This window comes from Pectinophora gossypiella, chromosome Z (assembly GCF_024362695.1).
Source record: "Pectinophora gossypiella chromosome Z, ilPecGoss1.1, whole genome shotgun sequence".
NCBI classification, from domain to species: Eukaryota; Metazoa; Arthropoda; class Insecta; order Lepidoptera; family Gelechiidae; genus Pectinophora; species Pectinophora gossypiella.
Window position 1 is genome coordinate 20,403,215 of NC_065433.1, and position 19,493 is coordinate 20,422,707.

The 19,493-nt window shown below is 37.8% G+C and overlaps 3 protein-coding genes across 6 annotated transcripts in view; 2 read left to right on the forward strand and 1 right to left on the reverse strand.

Moving 5' to 3' along the window:
- Positions 1-749: 749 nt before the first annotated feature.
- On the forward strand, positions 750-1,853 carry LOC126380593 (peptidyl-prolyl cis-trans isomerase FKBP2-like). Of its 3 annotated transcripts, none has more exons than XM_050030121.1 (3): positions 750-902; positions 991-1,104; positions 1,199-1,853. In XM_050030121.1, exons 2-3 carry the CDS (start codon positions 1,087-1,089, stop codon positions 1,493-1,495), a joined length of 315 nt encoding a protein of 104 aa, XP_049886078.1. In that variant the 5' UTR covers positions 750-902; positions 991-1,086; the 3' UTR covers positions 1,496-1,853. The 3 variants fall into 3 exon arrangements, with proteins under 3 accessions (XP_049886078.1, XP_049886077.1, XP_049886079.1); XM_050030122.1 differs by having other exon boundaries at positions 815-856; XM_050030120.1 differs by having other exon boundaries at positions 750-1,104.
- A 1,322-nt stretch (positions 1,854-3,175) lies between these two features.
- LOC126380572 (alpha-1,3/1,6-mannosyltransferase ALG2) lies at positions 3,176-5,680 on the forward strand. Its single transcript, XM_050030077.1, has one exon. It carries the CDS (start codon positions 3,323-3,325, stop codon positions 4,586-4,588), a length of 1,266 nt encoding a protein of 421 aa, XP_049886034.1. The 5' UTR covers positions 3,176-3,322; the 3' UTR covers positions 4,589-5,680.
- LOC126380546 (activating signal cointegrator 1 complex subunit 3) overlaps positions 5,392-19,493 on the reverse strand; it is a 38,245-nt gene continuing 24,143 nt past the window's right edge. For both annotated transcript variants that reach the window (XM_050030017.1, XM_050030016.1), the window contains exons 24-39: positions 19,098-19,174; positions 18,232-18,452; positions 17,123-17,225; positions 16,420-16,609; positions 14,294-14,447; positions 13,066-13,202; positions 11,909-12,125; positions 11,384-11,542; positions 10,295-10,436; positions 8,642-8,832; positions 7,885-8,075; positions 7,295-7,463; positions 6,922-7,209; positions 6,287-6,421; positions 5,753-5,948; positions 5,392-5,651 (exon numbers count right to left, since the gene is read on the reverse strand). In XM_050030017.1, coding sequence (XP_049885974.1) covers positions 5,503-5,651; positions 5,753-5,948; positions 6,287-6,421; positions 6,922-7,209; positions 7,295-7,463; positions 7,885-8,075; positions 8,642-8,832; positions 10,295-10,436; positions 11,384-11,542; positions 11,909-12,125; positions 13,066-13,202; positions 14,294-14,447; positions 16,420-16,609; positions 17,123-17,225; positions 18,232-18,452; positions 19,098-19,174 — 2,719 coding nt within the window. In that variant the 3' untranslated portion in view covers positions 5,392-5,502. The remainder of the gene's footprint in view (positions 5,652-5,752; positions 5,949-6,286; positions 6,422-6,921; positions 7,210-7,294; positions 7,464-7,884; positions 8,076-8,641; positions 8,833-10,294; positions 10,437-11,383; positions 11,543-11,908; positions 12,126-13,065; positions 13,203-14,293; positions 14,448-16,419; positions 16,610-17,122; positions 17,226-18,231; positions 18,453-19,097; positions 19,175-19,493) is intronic.

Here is a 19,493-nt window from a genome sequence, read left to right on the forward strand (position 1 = left end):
AAGTCAAGGCCACAGAACCCTTGGTACGAGCACGGTGTCAGTCATACTTGACCTGCTATTTCACACAGTTCGTGACTATTAATCTACATCATTTTTTAAATGTTCTCCTCCTGGGCTTTGTAGGCTGTGAGATCAATGATCGAGCTGATCAAACTTGAAGTCCCGTGACATGGCTCAGATAATCAAGACCTACGGATTAACGTGCGATTTTAATAATTTTACTTTTGTCTGTCCCTAACCGGGAATCGAACCTGGCATCTCCAAATCGAGAGCCAAGCCCTTTAACCAGGCCCCGGAGGCATATTTTAAATTAAAATAATATTAACAGTTTTTTTTCTAATCTAGGTGGGACAACGTAAAACCAAATTACTTCAGACATTTGCAAACTTTTTCAGTTATTGCAAACTATCTAACTCGATCTGATTTTACTTCCTTTACTGAATAGATACAATGGTTGTAATTGTTTTTCGTAATAATACTACAAAACCCAGTAAATACAACCCAACGAATATGAAACCTTTGTAATTTATTTACCATTCCGCACCGATTATGATCTTATAGTAGATACGTATTTATTGGAGAATTTTAAGTAATTGAGTTAAATTGAATATAGTTATGCAATGAAAATCAATCTATAAGTATTTATACTAGAATTAATTATCCAAGGTTAGTTGAATGCTGACCGATGATATGCTTTATCTAGATAGACAAATAATAAAAGTGCAACAGCGCATGTGTACCGAGTGCAATGTGCACGCATCTTAAATAAACCAGGGCGGTGTGAGATGACTGTGTATTGATTTTCAATATTACACTCAGTCTGTAGCCCAGTTGCCCGGTTATTCACATTTTAAAGGTACATTGCCATATTCAGAGCCGTAGACCATTTTCCAAGTGAACAGGTATTTTCTGAAAAACGTCTTAATGTTTGTTTTGAAAGTTCTGTTGATGTTATGTTTTATTTACGTATCACTAATTGTTTTACACAAGAGTTACAAAAAATCACAAGAGTTACAAGAAAAGGTAAAGGTAATTGTATTGAAGAAACCGGAATACTGCACGGTGAGGTCACAAAACGGCGATCTAATGTATTTGGCATTTACGGTAAGTACTAAGGTAATTCGCCAACGCAACGACGAAAGAGACTGGATGGCGCACGCGAAATCTTAGTTATTCAAATGCTGTTTTATATTCGCAGGCATTCTTAGAAGATGGGACAGAGTTTGATAGTTCCTTACGACGGCGCGAACCGATAGTCATTACTCTTGGTAGACCCTTAGCTATTGAAGGTTGGAACCACGGACTCCAAGGTATGTGTGTTGGGGAAAAGAGAAAACTTATTATTCCTCCACATTTGGCGCTCGGCGAGGAAGGCAGTCCTCCCGATATTCCCCCACACGCTACCCTCATCTTCCATTTCACATTGGTAAAGATTTATGACGTCGAGGAAGATGAATACGTCGAAGGTGATGATAGTGAAGGTAAAGAATTGTGATTAGTGTTTGACAGTGACTTCACGGCTAAGATCCGGAGGTCCAGACAGTACATGGCTTAGATTATTAATCTAAAGCCCAGTTTTTCACAGCATATTTTAATCTAAGTACCTATCTACAAAGTATTACCTATTAGGTATTAATGTCAAGCCCTATGCGGTACTTCGGTAAGTCCCCATATTGTACTTCGAGCTCCCAATTTTGTACTTAAAAGACTGGAAATCCTTGTACCTATATTGTGTTCTGAAAACCTAATATTGTATTTTATACTTACTTACTTTTTAATTAGGTACCTACCTACCTACTCTAAGTATTGATAATATATTAATGTAAGGCGGTAAATGCCCCTGGAGTCCGAAATTTGTGTCTATGTGTAATAAAGTTTTTGAATTGTATCTCTTTATTAGGAAATAAACATGCATATTAAAATAATTTGGATTTTCCTTTATTATTAAATATATAATATATAAAGTAGGTAGTATAAATATATATTGTAAAAGGTGTGCCTACTACTCTAGTTATGGGAAAGCAATCTTCATCCACCTCACTTTCAGCAGTAATAGCGCTACGTAGTACCTAACTAATGTGGCGCTACCTCCAAAACTCCGAAACAATCTATCTATTAATAAAGACTTTGAGTTAAAAAAACAAGTAGCTATATACCTAATTTTTAATTGGTACTTCATGCCAAATGCGAATCTTTGCTCGGTGAATTAAACTAAGTAGACACTGCGTTGTGAGTTGCGACCATTTATTGTTTTATTTATTTCATTACTCAAGCTCAAAGGTAAAAGTATTAGGTATGTACTTTACCTAAGTGTATTCTTACTATACTTATCGAATTGTACAATCATTTTTGTGCAATCATATAGGTAGCTATACCTGTTTACTACGGGAAGACGTTTGTATTAATGTAAAATAGGTCTTATTATTTCCGCCATGAAATTCAATTCCAAAATTTCGCAATTACAGTCATGGAGCGTGTTAAATAACAGATATATTCTGTTTCCGCGTTTGTTGTGAACTCAAACTCAAATAATATCAACATATTTACTGAGATTTTTACAGTAATCTGTAGATTTTTGTGCAAAGTAAAATTAAATGGTCACACTATTATTATTTGCAGGGTTGCCAGATTGGGAGTTTATTCGCAATTTTGTGGAAAAAAATATCTTGCTGGGTAACAATAGGGAAAATATTACGGGAAAAGAATAGGATAAGGAAATCTTTTTGTTAGGTCAAAGAATCCTCTTTATTTATAGTGACCCGTGATTTAATATGAGAAAACTGAGAAATCATGTAGTCAACGAGATTCTAACAGTCTGCTTAGAACATAGACCTAATTTTTTTGGTTAGTTTGCTTGTTTTTGGGTTTTATTATTCTGTTAAACAATGTTTCAAAGTTAGGTCACTAGCCTATTATTTTTATCAATTGATGATTCTTTATTACTAACTAGATATTATGTAGAAATTTAAATGAACCTTGACGATTTCGACCGTTTAGGCGTGTACGGTCAATGTACGCTGGTGTGTGGTGTAATATCATAACATTAGATCTTACATAATCTAACTACACAAAATAATTTTAGTGAAATAGAATCGTTTCGGGGATTTTTTCTGAGGAAATGGGGGAATTCCAAAATACGTCTGGCAGTGGCAACACCTTGATTATCTGTATCTGTCACATCGACGTACGTCGCTGCGTAGTATATTATCGAGTTGCGTTTTTATATGATTCTTGCTTACCTGTCTTATTTGTTCATTGTGGATAAGTCGATTTTAAATTTACCTTCTGTATATTCTGCGTTCAAGCGCAAAGTTGTGGCAGAATGGTCAAAATAATATTTCTTCATCCGGACTTGGGAATAGGCGGAGCCGAGCGACTTGTTTTGGATGCCGCATTGGCTTTCAAAAAGAAAGGCCACGAAGTTTCTTTCTATACAAACCATCACGATCCTAGTCATTGCTTCGCAGAAACCAGGGATGGCACATTTCCGGTAACGGTCATTGGAGACTGGATTCCACGCTCTATATTTGGGAGATTCAAAGCAGCTTGCGCATATGCACGCATGGTCTACGCCGCTGTTTATTTAGCATGGTATGTAGTGCCGGTAGAAGAACCAACGTTGATATTTTGCGATTTAATTTCCTTGTGCATTCCATTTTTGAAAATGGCCAGAGGTCCATTTAGAATTGTTTTTTATTGCCACCACCCTGATAAGCTACTTACCTCTGAGGGAGGATTTCTGAAGAAGTTGTACAGAGCACCTCTTAACTGGCTAGAGGAGCTGACTACAGCTCGTGCTGATAAAGTGTTAGTAAACAGTAAATACACAGCTCGGGTTTACCAAGATGCATTCCAAAGAATTAAAGATGTGCCTGATATTTGTTATCCATCAATAAACACAGAGTTCTTCAAGATGGCTGTTCCAAAGCCACTGAAAGAAGTTGTTCCTGTAGGTACAGACAAGTTTGTTTTCCTTTCTATAAACAGGTATGAGAGGAAGAAAAATCTTGATTTAGCCTTGAGAGCATTAGGACAAATAAAAGATTTGCTGAGTGAGGCAGATTGGAATAGAGTGCACCTTATTATGGCTGGAGGCTTTGATCCCATCAATTTAGAAAATACTGAACATTATATTGAGTTGACTGATTTGGCTGAGGAATTAGATATTGAAGACAAAGTTACATTCATGAAGTCTCCCAAAGATATTGAGAAGGTTTCTCTGCTTTACCACTGCAAAGCTTTGGTGTACACTCCATCAAATGAGCATTTTGGCATTGTTCCCTTAGAAGCTATGTATTACAGCAAACCTGTGATTGCTGTCAACAGTGGTGGTCCCACAGAAACAATTGTGAATGAGGTGACTGGATTCCTGTGTGAGCCCACAAGTGAAGCTTTTTCTACAGCTATGGCAAACTTAGTCATGGATCCTAAACTGGGTGAACGACTAGGAGCAGCTGGAAGAAAGAGATTTGAAATAAAATTCTCCTTTGATGCTTTTACTGAACAATTGGATGGGATTTTGACACGGGAGAGACAAATCATTTCTGAGGCCCGAGCCATTGAGTATGAGCAGAAGAGACGTAAATAGCAGAATGCCGGCACGCCCACAATATTTGATATTGTTTGAGTGTGCCTACCAAAGAACCCTTTCACTTCTTTATCTTCTCTATGCTATAATAAGTATAAATATTAAGAAATAATGTGATTGTAGTAATCTGAATCTATGGCTTGTTGTATAATCTTTAGTATCTCCATCTTTAAATATTTTGCCTGCATCAAACTTGTTAATTGCAATTATATTATTAGTAGTCAATTGCATTTCAGATGGATAAATATATTCTAATGTATAACAATATAAATATAACCTATTGCAAACTGTTAAAATGTATCTATTGTTATTATTATATTAAATATAGATGTAATGTGTGATGTTTAGTATAATATTTTACGAAATTGCCTAATTAAGAATAATAATATGTGCAGAAAGTAGTTACGAAATAACTTTTCTGATGAGGGTACTAGTGTTTAGTTGTTGAGCCAAGTTGCTGTGTCCAAAAAGTACATTTGTTTATTTGTACTTTAGTCAGCTGACATTGAGAATTATGATATTATTGTACTAGCATTGTACTGTAAATACTTAAATAAATATGCTGTAGTTACAAGTTTGTATTATAATTGACAGCATTGCTGTCCATCTCCCATATATAAATTATATTGCAAGCTGGGGTTGGTGGGGACTATATGACTTATGACCATTCTTCTCATATATATGGGAAAAATAAAAAATATGCATAATATTTTATTAATAATTTGCTGTTGGAAGTATTTGCTTTGCGAAAGGTTTTAACGTAACACACTGAATGCTTTGCGAAGTAAAATAAAAGAAATGTGTAATAAGGTTATATAATTATTACTTTTCAAAACTTGTTTATGCCCTTGGCAAAGCCAATCAATTGCCAGCCAATAATTTATAAATTACAATTTATGTGATAGATATTTTTTTTACTCTAATAAAGTCTTGTGTGTGGTGTCATACACCCTCTCAAACGTTTCTCGCGGCAGTGGATCTATAATCTCGAACTGTAAATTATATTGTTGATCCAAGCCCATGTAGCAGTCACTCATTAGATAAATTGTGTAGATAATGCGACCTGAAAATAAATTAAAATATTAGCAAATGCGAATGTCTTTTATGATAAAATTAAATCAATCTTCTTAGTACATATATGCAAAGCGATTTCGTAAAGAATACCTGTCTTTGATGGAGTGTAGAAAGTAACCTGTCCTGTGCCTTTAGGCTGTACTCTCTTTAGGGCGTGGAGTTCTCCATATTCGGTGGTGCCCAGCGTGAGGAACCAGCCCTCATTCTTTATTTTCGGGAATCTTGGACAGAACACGCTGTTTACCGGGCCGCCGCGTCGTTTCAAGTCCACAACCAATGTATATTCCTATTGGCAAAAAAGATACGGCAATTAACACGTAAAACGTCACAGGCATATACATTAATAGCAGTGGCCCCCTTTCCTACAGACACCTAATTTTATTTTAACTTATACCTGTCATTTTTTTATCCGCTGAAAATAAAATTAGATGTGTGTACTGGAATCACTACCAATGTATAGTTAAAAACATAGTACAGCTCGTTATCTTCGCAAGATTACCAGACACAATAGTTAAACAATGCGGTTAGGATTTTAAAAGGACATGTAGCGTTACCATTTCAAATGTATGTGCATATGAGGAATTAATTTGAAGCATGCTATTACAGTAGGACATTTGCACATACCTGGTTTGCATGGAGGGGCACCCACACATTTGTTTCGCATGGCTGTTTTATCAATTTGTCTTGTTCGTGTTCTGCATCGAACCATACCCCACGAACGGATAACCTGACGTCAGTGGTTGGCAAGGCGCATATTATCTGTAGAATATGTTCAAAAAATAACACTCGGCTGAGCGATTATACAGGGTGTTAGTGACATCGTAACAAATACTGAGGGCGGATGATTCAGACCATGATTCCGAGTTGATATCTAATGGAATTTTCCGCCGCAAAATTCTATCATTAACACCCTGTATCTTAAAGTATTTCTAGTTACTGTTATATTTATTTTCTAAGCTTTTTCATGTAAATTCTAGCGAATTTATTGAATTCATCCATTCAAAATTTAGAATGTTATGTTTTATGCCAGCGTGCATTTGCGACTATTCTATTACCTTTTTACGCATAAATCGCCGAGACTACATTTATTATTTATTTAGATGTATTTAGATTTAATTAGCACGTAGATAGACGAAATCCAGGTACGGACTTAATGTATTTTCCAGTGACGCACTTAGATTACTTACTGCGATAACTGAAGTCAATGCAATCAAAGTTAGGGAAAACATTTATTTTTGGTATTTTAAAATATTAGTCACCTCATGAATTTCCTGGATCTGGTTTTCATTAAATTCTTTCCTCAAATGTTTGGCCAGGAGCTCGTAGTTCTTCATGCAGGCTACTTTGACGCCGTTAAGGTTTTGGCAGGGTAATTTGGTATCCCGGCCCATATTCGAGAACATGTACAAATGTTGTGATTCTACATTTGGTAGTGTAGTCAGAGGAGAATCTGTAGGCCAGCGGGCTTGTACAATGCACTGCATCAGCATCTGGCAACACAGGCATACAGCCAACCAACCATTCTCTGCTGATGTGTCTATCATGGCCTGAAATAAAATAATAATATAGACTCATAGCCTTAAAATAAACTTAAAAAGTATTTGTGTCTGCGAGTAAATTGTACCATTATACCTGAATGATTCTGATAGTTTGGTCGAGAACAGACTTAGTGTCCGTCAGGTAGTCGGTGTTAGGCAGAATCAGTCGAGACATGTGCGCTTGTAGAAGAAGGAAGGCTTTCACGTTTGACGAGTCTAGGGTAAGCGAGTCAACCGGTAGACGACACTGCTGCGCCAGAGCACTGGAACAAGAAATATTATTATTATTATGAAGATGATTCCGTGTTTCGGAAGTCGTTGACTAACCAAAACACCTCCATCACCCCGTACTATAGTATGTTAGTATATTATTGAGTATTATAGTATATTTTATAGTATGTTATGAAACATTGGGTTGTGTACTAGGTTCAAGATAAATTATAAAATTCTGATTACTAAATAAAGACAGATCTAAAACTAACAAAAACATTTCCTTTTTTCTATTTATTACGAATATATAATCAACAACAGAAACTTTATAAGTCCGACATTTTATCACGTTTTTCTATGACGTCACAGTGTGCTTTTTCATACAAATTCGATAGTAGTTTCGTGTTTTGACGTTTAGTAAAAAGTAAATGATTTGACTAGTTGGAAACTAGCCTATTGTAGTATTGTACATACCCGTTAATGAGGTCCTCGTTATGTCGCACGGGCAGGGTGGCGTATTCCTCGCAATCGGCGAGGAGCCTCAGCAGGTCGTCTATCCGCATGTTGTAGTGGAGATTGGCACGGAAATGAGCCATCGTCTTGTGCGACAGGTAGTAGTACGACGCAATGCGACCCATCCAAGTGCAGCTCACCGTGCGTTGGTCCTTTGGTTATAAAGTAGATTACTTGTTTATGGAATTGATACTCCATCTACTAAATTGAAAGCGATTTGCAGCTGCACGAAGTAATGAAGAATACACAGCTAGGGTTAAGCTCAAGACTATATTTCCAATTGGGGACAGAGGTACCTCCACCGCAAGATGAACTAAGTACCCACGTATCAGCGAGCTCTTTGTTACAATCACAAAGGTCGATAACCAACTGTTTTAGTAAATTTACAGTTATTTTTCATGAATATGCATGAGTGCCTAAGTAAATATTATACCATAGCATCACGCTTGTATCCCCGAAGGGGTATGCAGAGGTTTTAGTATGTACACGCGCTCTTTGCCGGCTATGTTTATCATACATATGTGCAGGTCCCGTATGTGAGGCACATTTTTTCTTGCCATAGTGTATCTACATATGTACACAGATTCCAATTGTTTATCGAAAAATAACATTGAACGTGTGGGCTTGATATCTAATTTTCAGTTGCACAATGAATATGTTGAAATATTGTGTGTTGTAGGTGTCATTGTAACTTGAGAAATTAACTTTAAAGACTCACTTCTTCGATCTCTACGCAGCCTGCATTGGCGAGGACGTCCAGAGCTCCTTGGACGAGGATCGATAAGAACTGAGATAGCTCCTCGGGCTCTAAGCTGTTCAGGCCGTAGTAGGACGGGTTGGTCAGCAACCGCCGGAAGAAGTAAGTCCAGGTCATGTAGTCTATAATGTCTTGCTTCGTTTGTACTGTACCTGATCAACATGAAACATGACAAAAAATAAGTACCTAATTCAGAAAATGACGGGGTCAAAGATTAATTATAAAATGCTATCTGTTACAAATATAAGCCCGTCTAAAACGAACAAAAAACAGTTTTTTTACTTTTCTCGAATTTGAATTAAGAATAGGCAAGAGTACATACAGCATAGTCAAATTATATAGGTACGTTTTACGAAAGGCTAAAATGATACGTTGCTATGGAGGGATGACGCTGATTTTCAGCTGGATGTAACAATAGCTTGCATACGTCCTACTGCTGGATGGACACCTCCCCTAAAGTAATCGGAGGGGGTAGGAAATCCTACATAACGCACGTCCTCTAATTTTAAACGGGCGACCTCCATAGAAATATATATTTGTGAAGTTACTGATAACACGTCGGTAACGACGTCGTATATGTATGATAATCTTGCTTTGGCAGGTGTACATTTTACATAATAATATTCATAATTTAAGTTGTTTAAAATACGAATTGTTTTATTTGAACAAATGGTTATGTACGCCTAATAAGGATTTCGAAAAGACTGTATAGTTTTAAATAAATTGTCTCACACTGCATACTGTCGCCTTATAGTGAAAACCAGCACCTTTTCGGATGTGATTTTCGTTAAAAAATCCTCACAATAGACACGCTAGTTTCTTTTCAGGTAAAAAATAGCGGTCTCAGTTGTAACCAGTATTGAAATTAATCGAAAAAAATAGTTTTATTGATGAAAATCATGTCAGAATCATGATATAAAAAACCCAGCTGACGTCATCCCACCCTGCGTTGTCATTGCGTAAAAAATAAGTTACCCACGTTTTTAATCTTTTTAATTTACTTTGCTAGGCAATTTTGAACTTTTAGTAAAATATTTACTTACAGTTTTAATGATTTTTATATATGTGACAAGTAATAGTACTAGATAGAGTCAGTAATTCACTTAATTTTCAATAATAAAGTTACGTCACACAGTAGTAAGTTACATCATTAAACGGCAAGCAATGGCGGCTTTTCATAGGATTGAGCATACCTGGTTTTATTATACCATGGTCAGAATGCGATTTTTTAAAAAGGCGCTTACATGGTTTTCGCCAAACCAAAAAAGTGGACGATGCAGCCAGCTTTGGTACCACCTTGGTGCTGACGATTTATCATAGTTCTAGTGGAACTGTATACAATAATAGTGACGGGTTAACATGTTCTATCATAAGCATATCATGTTTGATTCCTTATTTTATCTAGGCTAAAATGTCCCTCTGCTGCTAAGGCTTCTCCCCTAATTTTCCATCCTTCTGTCACATATTAACAAAGTCATGCCCGTTTCCTCTTCGTCATTTCCTAGATCTGCCCCTACCTCTGCGTCTAGTAACTGTCCATTCTTCAAATCTTCATGTTTTCAAAAATCATGCATATATGTCATACATCACGTAAGATTTTAAATATTTTATTACCAGCAACAATTTCCGCATTCAAGTGCTCAGGCAGTACATTCAGCAAGCTGGATTCCACCGGGAAGGGTTCATAGAAGAACTTCTTGTAGAAATTCTTCTTGGGCTCGTGCACCATTACGACTGCGACGCCGTGCGTGTCGTACTAAAACAAATGTCAAGTAATAGGTACGTTTATTTTAGCGTTTAATTAATTTAGCGTTCGGGCGTCGTTACATGAGCCATGTCAGGAACCCTGACACCAGGGTTGATGATGTAGATAAGTCTCCTCACAACCCACACGATAGAAGAAGCGTTCGAATTAAATGTCTGATAAACAATGGTGCTGATTCCAGTACACACCATCTAAGTTTATTTTAAGTTATACCTGTCATTTTCTTATCCGCCGAAAAGGAAAGGGACGGGTAATCGTCATGCATAAATGGAACACACGTCAATTTTAGGCAGAAATTTAAAACCCTTCCACAATTTTATATTAGCCAATGACCCAACAGAATTAACTGACAGCACACTTAAAACGGATTGCATATGAGCGAGATGCCTATTTTATTTGCCCGGGTTATTCTTTCTTTTTAAAAACAGTTGTCAATCATTTGTCCCTTTCCTATTCGGTGGATAAGAAAAGTACGGGTATAACTTTAAATAAAATTAGGTCGACGGATTTTAATGGAACTAATTGAGAAGTCACAATAATTGGGTAGTTTCCAAGGTCAAAGATAAATACGAAAATCTGATTCCTAAATAAAGACAGATCTAAAGGTGAATAAAAAGTTTTCTTTTTCTATTTAACTTTTTATTCACCTTTAGATCTGTCTTTTTTTGCTTATGAATTTGATAAAGATGTAATAATAAGTGAGACATTTCGTCACGTTTCTCCATTGACGTCACAGGTTGCTTTTTCATACGAATTCCATAGTAATTTCGTGTTTTGACGTTTAGTAAAAAGTAATTAATTTGAACTAGTTAGAAACTACCCTATTCTATGCAGGATCTGCGATAGCAGCGCTACGGCCGCTGGATTTCTTTCGTGACATGGACTATATTTTTTACTTAGTTTATCTTTTAGCCTTCCATATGTGTCCAAAACCTTACCTGTGGTCGTCCAGCTCTACCCATCATCTGCAGTACATCTGTGATAGGCATGTCGACGTAACGTTTCTGCTTGCCGTCATAGTACTCTGTGCCTTTGATAACCACCAAGTGGGCTGGGAAATTGACGCCCCAAGCCAGCGTCGCTGTGCAAATCAGGACCTACGAATACCAATTATTTTAGTGATCTTGTGGGTTAATAAACATAATAAACATCGAGTTATAACCAAGTACGAGATTCATATTTTCCAACAAACCAAAGAGGAGAGAAGTGTGGACCAGCAGACATGCCCAACCAAAGCGAGCGAGAAAACGAGAGAGGACGCTCTATCGGTCTCTTCCTCGCGGTGATTGGTCTCTCACGTATGTCCGCTCCGCTTATATAAACCTACCCTCAAGAGTGCAGAATTTAACAGATGTTCTAACATAGTATCCAACAATATATTATTCTTACTTTTTATTAGACAGATTCTGAAGACGGTTTCTTTTTTAAAATTTCTTGGTGTTTGCAGTTAATTTGTAAATCACCTGTATTTTCTGATTGACGAAAAGCTCTTCGACCGTGGACCGGTCTTTTTCATGCAGGCCGGCGTGGTGGATGCCTATTCCGAAGGCAAGCATCAACTTGAGGTTGGAGTCGCGAATGTTGGATAGAATCTGTTCCATCTCAAACTCTTGCATGTGCAGCCATTGCTTGGGGTTCTCTTCCGCGGCCAAGTACGCGATCAGGTCCAGTGCTGTGAGCCTGTGTTTTATTATAATACATACTAAAGTATTTACAGGATTTATTTACTCAAAATAGACCTCACTCAGCAATAAACAGTATCAATTTCATACCAATTCGTGGTTGGCATATCAGTGAAAATGTGTATACCGTGAAACTAAACCATTTGCAAATTGGCATAATGCGTCCGGAACAATCAATTGTTAAACTTTTTTAGAATTCCACTTTTTTTTTAAAATTTATTTAAATGAAAAACTTAAACGGTAGATTTACAAATCATTCCCGCCAAACTTATGAAGTTTGATGGCGAGTAGCGCTCATATGTTTATATCTTAATTTACCTACCGACAGTAATTGTTAATACAAATAATATATTACTTACAGCTATCGAGCAATACACTTCTTAGTTTTAATTTTAACAGATTTTTACTTAACTTATTATTTTGTCTTAACAAGCTTATTTTATTAAATATTTTTGGCACTAAATATGACGACAATCTTTCTCCATAATAATTATTTGTTTTCGGTTGTATCAGTCTTTTCTCTCTTACACTTCTTGTACTGTATTCTATGGTTCTCGATTTCTTCTTATTTTCATCGGTTATACTACATAATAAGTCACGTTGTGTTATGCTTGGATGTTAAGTTGGTTTGGACACATAGAAGGATAATAGGATTACGAAAGCAGTATATAAAGTGAAGGTTGGTGGTAGGGCTGGCAGAGGAAGACCTAGAAGGACGTACAATGACCAAATTGGAAAAGTCCTTAGAAAAGGATTAAGATCTACTCTGAACCGGCGTTCGTGTATGGAACGATTGATGAACGTGGAGGAAGCAAGTGAAGTATGTCAGGATCGAGGCAAATGGGATTCCATAGTCTCTGTTTACGGTGGGAAATAGGCGTGAGTTTATGTATGTATGTACTTCTGTCTACCCCAGTTGGGAATGTAGTCGCTATTACCTGGTTTGACGCCTACTGGAGACGAAAACGAGAACGGGCGATTTAGGCGAGTGTGTCCGGATGGCCTGGAAGGTGGGCTTGTTCATTGTCATCATGCGCGGGCAGTAGTGCTGCGCCGGGAACCCGGAGACGTGGATCTGAACATAACATAAATAAATAAAATTATTTAAAATAAAATAATAATAATATATTATTTCAACTTAATAATAATCCGCCTGCTCATTTATCCATGTTTACCAACATTGGTCGAGCAGGCGCCATAGTCCCCCATAGCTCCAGTATCCCGGTCCACTAACCCCCAACCCAATAGCCCAGTTCCCTTTGTTCCCATAATTTGCAATAGTCCTACACGAACCGGGGATTGTCTTTGGGTGCACTCCCATAGTGCATACAGGGATAATCGCCGGTTGGTGTCACACCACATTTAGATTAAACTGTCTTAAGGGGCCTCTACGTGTTGGCTTCGGCCCCACGCACGCCTTCCAAAAGTCCGGGCCTCCATAGGCCCGAGATATGAAAAAGACATACAATAATAATAATAAAATAATATAAGTTGAAATAATATATTAGCAAAGTTATCCTACCTTCTAAACTTGTGGACCCTGTGTCTTAGGAGGCAGAGTTCATCCGTGAGATTATTAAGTTATCTTCTTATTTATTTATTTGTACACAATAGAACACAGAAAGAAACACACAAAGAAATCAGACAGTACTTCTTCTATCGTGTAGGTTGTGAGCTGCATTACAAACCTCATCAACCCTGGTGTCAGGGTTACTATTGAGGCGCCATAGCCCCCTGACATGGCTCATATATCAGTGCCTTCCTAAGCACGGACCATCTTTCTTTCGGATAATGAGGTGATCAGCCTGTAATGTCCTTAACCAAACTAGGGAATCACAAAGTGATTTTCGTGATGTGTCCCCACTGGGAATTGAACCCGGGACATCCTGATCGTGAGCCCAACGCTCAAAACACTGGACCACGGAGGCCGTTAACTTATAAATTTGCTAAATAAGTTAAATAGAAAAAAATATATTTTCCTTTCGTTATTTGCGTTTAATAAACAGCATTTATAATTTGTCTTTGACCTGGTACACTATCTTAGGACCCCGATAGGACTTTAAACGATTCAGAGCGCGTATACACGTAGTCGTTTTAGGCTGGCGCAAACGTCACGACATATCCATTAGCACAATTACTACAACAAAAACGACAAAGGTTTATCACCTGCAGTGGTACTGGGCGCACGTAGGGTTTGAAGTTGTAGAGTCCCATCTTTTTAATCTTCAACCAGTCGGCGAGGTCTCGCGCGTTAGCCATCGCTGTCGACATACCGACGATGCGTAACGATCTCGACGTATGAGACTGAATGAAGTTCGCTCTAAAAAAGTAATGATAAACTGTTGGGTAGTAATCGCACGCTCAGCGGAGTCTGCACGGTTACGCTGTCGCGTGGCGTGAAGTATATCAAATTCAAATTCATTTATTCGTCAACGTAGGTAAAAGAGTTGTTACAATATAATATATGTCGGACTATGTCGCACCTTTCGGTATACGAATTTAAAACATAACAGATTATTAAATTACAAATAAAATTATTAAATAAATTACAATAGCATTCAATATAATCAAAATAGAAAATTAACAAATATATTGTAATGAAATGTCTTTTCAATATAAACATTAGAAAATTGTATGTCAAATAGGTAACATTAAGGTAAAAAAATAAAATAAAAATAAAAATACAAATGCTAATCAAAGTCTTCGATTTCGATTCGATAGACGGAGATAATTCATCTAGGTAGACAATATTCGTTGCGTCTATTGGTAAAAATCCGTGGTAATTATCGCGCCGCGCGCGATTGCACAATCCATGCAGACCTCTACATGTAAGTATTGTGCATGTTACTATATGGCCGTGTTAGCCCAGTTGGTAGAACGCTTGCCAGTAAAGTAAAGTAAATAAACTTTATTACCTCCACAAAACTTACATTGGTACTTAATAACATAACAATGTTGTTACACAATACAGGTATTGTAGAGGCTGGAGCCTAAACTAGGATAACCTGTATTTTAGGACTCCAGGTCTCCACCTCCGGAAAACAATAATGGCAAGTAACATTATCAACGATTCCCAAGTACTTGCAGAAGGTATACAAAATTAAAAAAAGGGAAATAACAAAAAAAAAACAGCTGCAACTGAAGTGTGTGTGTGTGTGTGTGTGTGTGGTGTGTGTGTATGTGTGTGTCTTTGTGTATGTGTATGTGAGTGTGCGTGTGTGTGTGAGTGTGTGTGCGACTAAGTGCAAATTCGGTGGGAACCAGAGATAGCCCTACGTTAGGTCAACTTGGGATCAGAATCAGTCAATACTGTGTTCCACTATTCTAGTACCCACCAAATCCCAGAACAACCAGCAACACAGTGGTCACAGTATCCAATATCAAACATAATAGCCAGTCTGAATATGCACATAATAATTAATTGTATGAGAGTGCATAACTGCATTATACTATGAGATTACTTCCAATATTTTTTCTGTTTCATTATAGTTTAGTTTGAGTAACCATTCAGTAACTGACTTTTTACATTGGTGTACATTTAACGGATAAATTTTGATGAGTGAATTGCATTTATTATATCAGAAAGGGGCAAGGAAAGTATAGAATCTTTTGGCGAAAGCAGTTTTATGCGATTTTTTTTGGACATACAAGGTCGTGTCTTCTCTTGTTTAAAGAGAAAGCTGGATCAAAAGTCAGCTCAGAGTGCTTCCTGAGAATGATACAAGCAATAAATAATTGGCGAACCGTTAAAACATTAAATTCTTCGTATAATTTGCATGTCGGGTATAAAAATGGTCGAAATGTTGCGACTTTCAGGATAGCACGTTGAGCTACCTCCAGCCTTTTTAGAGATGTTTTATGTGTACCCCCCCAAATGAGAATACAATAGTTTAAAATTGATTGGCCTAATGCATAGTATACTGTTTTAATTATTTTCTGGTCTGCTAAATGACGAAGGTTTTTCTCTCACTTTGAGGTCGCAGGTTCGAATTTGTTTTCGAATTCATGTTTGAATCATAAACTAATTATCACGTGCTCAGCGGTGACGGAAAACATCGTGAGGAAACTCACTTTCCCGAGAATTGCATTTTCGGAGGTATGTGACCTAATCTGTATTTGGCTGGTTTCGCTTTGGGTTGGAAGGTCAGACAGGCAGTTGCTTCTGTAAAAACCGGACCTGTCAAATCGTTAGGTTAGGTGAGCGGACCCTGTGAAAAACGGGATAATGCTAGGGGGATGATGATGTTCTGTATGTTACTTTTATCATGTTTATAAAAAGTAAGAAAGCAGACCTTGAAACGATGACCTCGAGCACGGGTCCCCTGTCTTCCCCGAGGAGATGAATCTCGTCGATGACGATGAGCGTCACGTCGCGAACATACGCCCGGGTCTGCCACGACCGACTGATGCCGTCCCATTTCTCCGGCGTTGTCACTATCACTCTGGAGCTCTTTATTGCGCGGGCGTCGGGAGTTACATCACCTGGGGTATAATTAATAAAACTAAAATATTCGTATTTCACAGATTGCCAAGGGTGCGTGTGATGTAACGGAAGTTATGCAAGGTGTTAGTGGCCCCGTACCAAATAATGAGGGGGATGATTCAGCTCACGATTCTGAGTTAATATCAAGTGGAATTTTCCGTCGCCAAATTCATGTTATTTTTTCAAATTATTTTCAATTCCATATTTTTGCATGGAAAATTCCACTTGATATTAACTCGAAATCATGAGCTGAATCATCAGCCAGTATTCGGTACGGTACTAACACCCTGTATATAACTCATTTACTCGAAAAACAGGATGCTAAAGAGCTGGATAAAACCAGTTATTGTCTTTTACGTAAAATTAGATGTTTTAAAAATATTTTACAAAAGGCTAAAGGTAGTCTAAAGGTATTGTACAAAAGACATCCTACCTACCGTGAATTTTATCACAATCATCTACGAAACCGAATGTAAACCTGATTAAGTATAAAAGAAGTCTTTGTTCTCTACCTGTCAACTCGACGACTTTCATTCCTAACTGCCCTTCGAGCCTGTGGGTCCAGTCTTTCATTCTTTCCTTTACCAATGCTTTCAACGGGGCAATATATACGACCTGAAATTAAATATTTATGTATATGATGCAATCTAACAGCCTCTGTGGTCTATTTAAGTGGTTAGAGCGTTGGGCTTACGATATGAGGAGACTGTCCTTTGTTTGGTAAAGACATTGCAGGCTTGAATTACCTGATTGTCTGAAAAAGTAAGATGATTCCATGGAGAGCGCGTTAAGTCGTTGGTCCCTTAACCGCAAAAGATACGTGCACTGCAGCAGACTGATGGAGTTTGCTCCATACTCCCTCCATACCTAGGGCATATTGTGCCTAATAAAGTCTGACGAGGTATATCGCGCCTGTTGTAAGCTGTGCTCATGTGGCTAGACGGCCTCTGCACGTTGTTCTATGTTGTGTCGTTTTGAACTGCTATTTCTGTCGCATTACTGTGCCTCGCGTGCTGTCTGACGTGCTCATTCGTGCGGTTTCCATCCCCCCGCACTTCTGCCGGTAAATAGGTCAGTATCTTTTTTCTGCTTGCGCTCTAGCATGGTGTGTATGGCAGCAGGACAGAAAGGGTACAGCGCATTGCGAAAGAGATACCTAGATACCTAGAAAATGTACAGAAAAAGTATATATAATAATGTTATCATACCCGATGACTAAGTTCAAGTATCAGTCATTCCCGCTTCCTACCCTTTCCTATCACCCGGCGGCGCTCATTCATTCATTGAACACGCTCACTCAAATTTCCGAATCATTCATTCTCTTTTTGCTTCAACAACCGTGCGTGAGAGTGTCGGCCGACCAAACAAAATACAATTATCATCATAAAAGTGCACGCAGCCATCTGAATCATCATCTCCGAGGGCCCTCGTCGAGCAACGGTATCCCCGGGGATATAAATCTCCGTTTTGTAGCGCATCTGTAAGTTTTTCCCACTTTCCCTCTGTTACTTGTCTGTACGATATTTTTGCATAACCGCCCTTTTCGTTCAAACAACCAACGCGACCTATGTTTACGTACACCACTGGAGCTATCGAAGCTATCTTTACCACAACAACAAACCTTGCAGTTAGGATCCTTGTTGAAGGCTCGGAACATGGTAATCTCCGCCATGATGGTTTTCCCGGAACCGGTGGGGGCTCCCATCAGCACGTTGTTGTCAGTGTGGTACAGACAGTGGAACACTTGAGTCTGGATCGGGTTGAAATGCGAGAATTTGTACAGCGCTTCGTATGCCGGGTTCTTCAGAGCTTTCTTTGGCAATGGCTGTAGGTATAGCAGATCTGGAAGACGACTTCTTGATGAGCACTGATATGTGAACTACATACTTACCTAGCTGATTTTTAAGATTAACAGTAAACATGAAATGTGACGCCGTCATTTTGAATCAAAATCCTTGTAAGTTGCAATAAAATCTTATTTTCTATTACGCATTCGAAACACTTAACGCAACACAATGAAATAAGGTTATAAAAGTCCCCTATTCCCACTAGTCTCACCGAGTAGTCTTACCAACTGGTAAGAATGTAATAGTATAATTTGCCACAAGCCTTATGGGAAAAGCAAAGTCTTACTATTCAGTAAGTCTATTGGGAAGACAATTACCAATAGTTCAGTTAAAACTATTGGTAATTTTCTTCCCAATAGATTTTTTTACCAATTTTCAATCAATCAATAATACTTTATTGCACAAGAACATATATAAAGGACATAAACATACGAATAAAACATAAGCACAATAATTTTCTTACTAATAGTTTAACTAAACTATTGGTAATTTTCTTCCCAATAGACTTACTGAATAGTAAGACTTTGCTTTTCCCATAAGGCTTGTGGCAAATTATACTATTACATTTGGAAAAATAATTAAATATCTATAAAAGTGTTCCACGGTTAGTATTCAGTGCTAAACGGTTCACAAAACTTACTCGTGTGTGGGGGATACGTCTCTGGCAGTATCAGGTCTTGGAATGTTAGCGGTAGCACGCTTTCTGACCCCAGCCACCTAAATAAGAAACATACAATCTGTAAACTTACGCCTATTGTTCCTAGCAATAAGGTAACAATTACAGGAACATCATCACACAAACAAGACTGTATCGTCGCCTTGACGTTACGAGTGAAAACCACGTAAGCTCATTTTAAAAATTCACAAGCCGATAAAAGAAGTCGAGATTTTGATGATGCAAATCACATCAGAGTAGAAGACATAGAGTGCACGTGGAAAAAGATAAAGGGGACTCAAAGAGACCTGTGGGGTTAAAAGGGCCACATCAAAGTAATTCCTCTAAAAAGCAATATTGTAATTTGACATTTGCGCATAG

Bases quoted from the DNA above. Each gene is read 5' to 3' on its own strand.
- LOC126380593 (XM_050030120.1), top strand. From the start codon at position 925: ATGTTTGTTTTGAAAGTTCTGTTGATGTTATGTTTTATTTACGTATCA. The intron at 1,105-1,198 runs GTAAGTACTAAG...TTATATTCGCAG, and splicing joins TAATGTATTTGGCATTTACG to GCATTCTTAGAAGATGGGAC.
- LOC126380572 (XM_050030077.1), top strand. From the start codon at position 3,323: ATGGTCAAAATAATATTTCTTCATCCGGACTTGGGAATAGGCGGAGCC.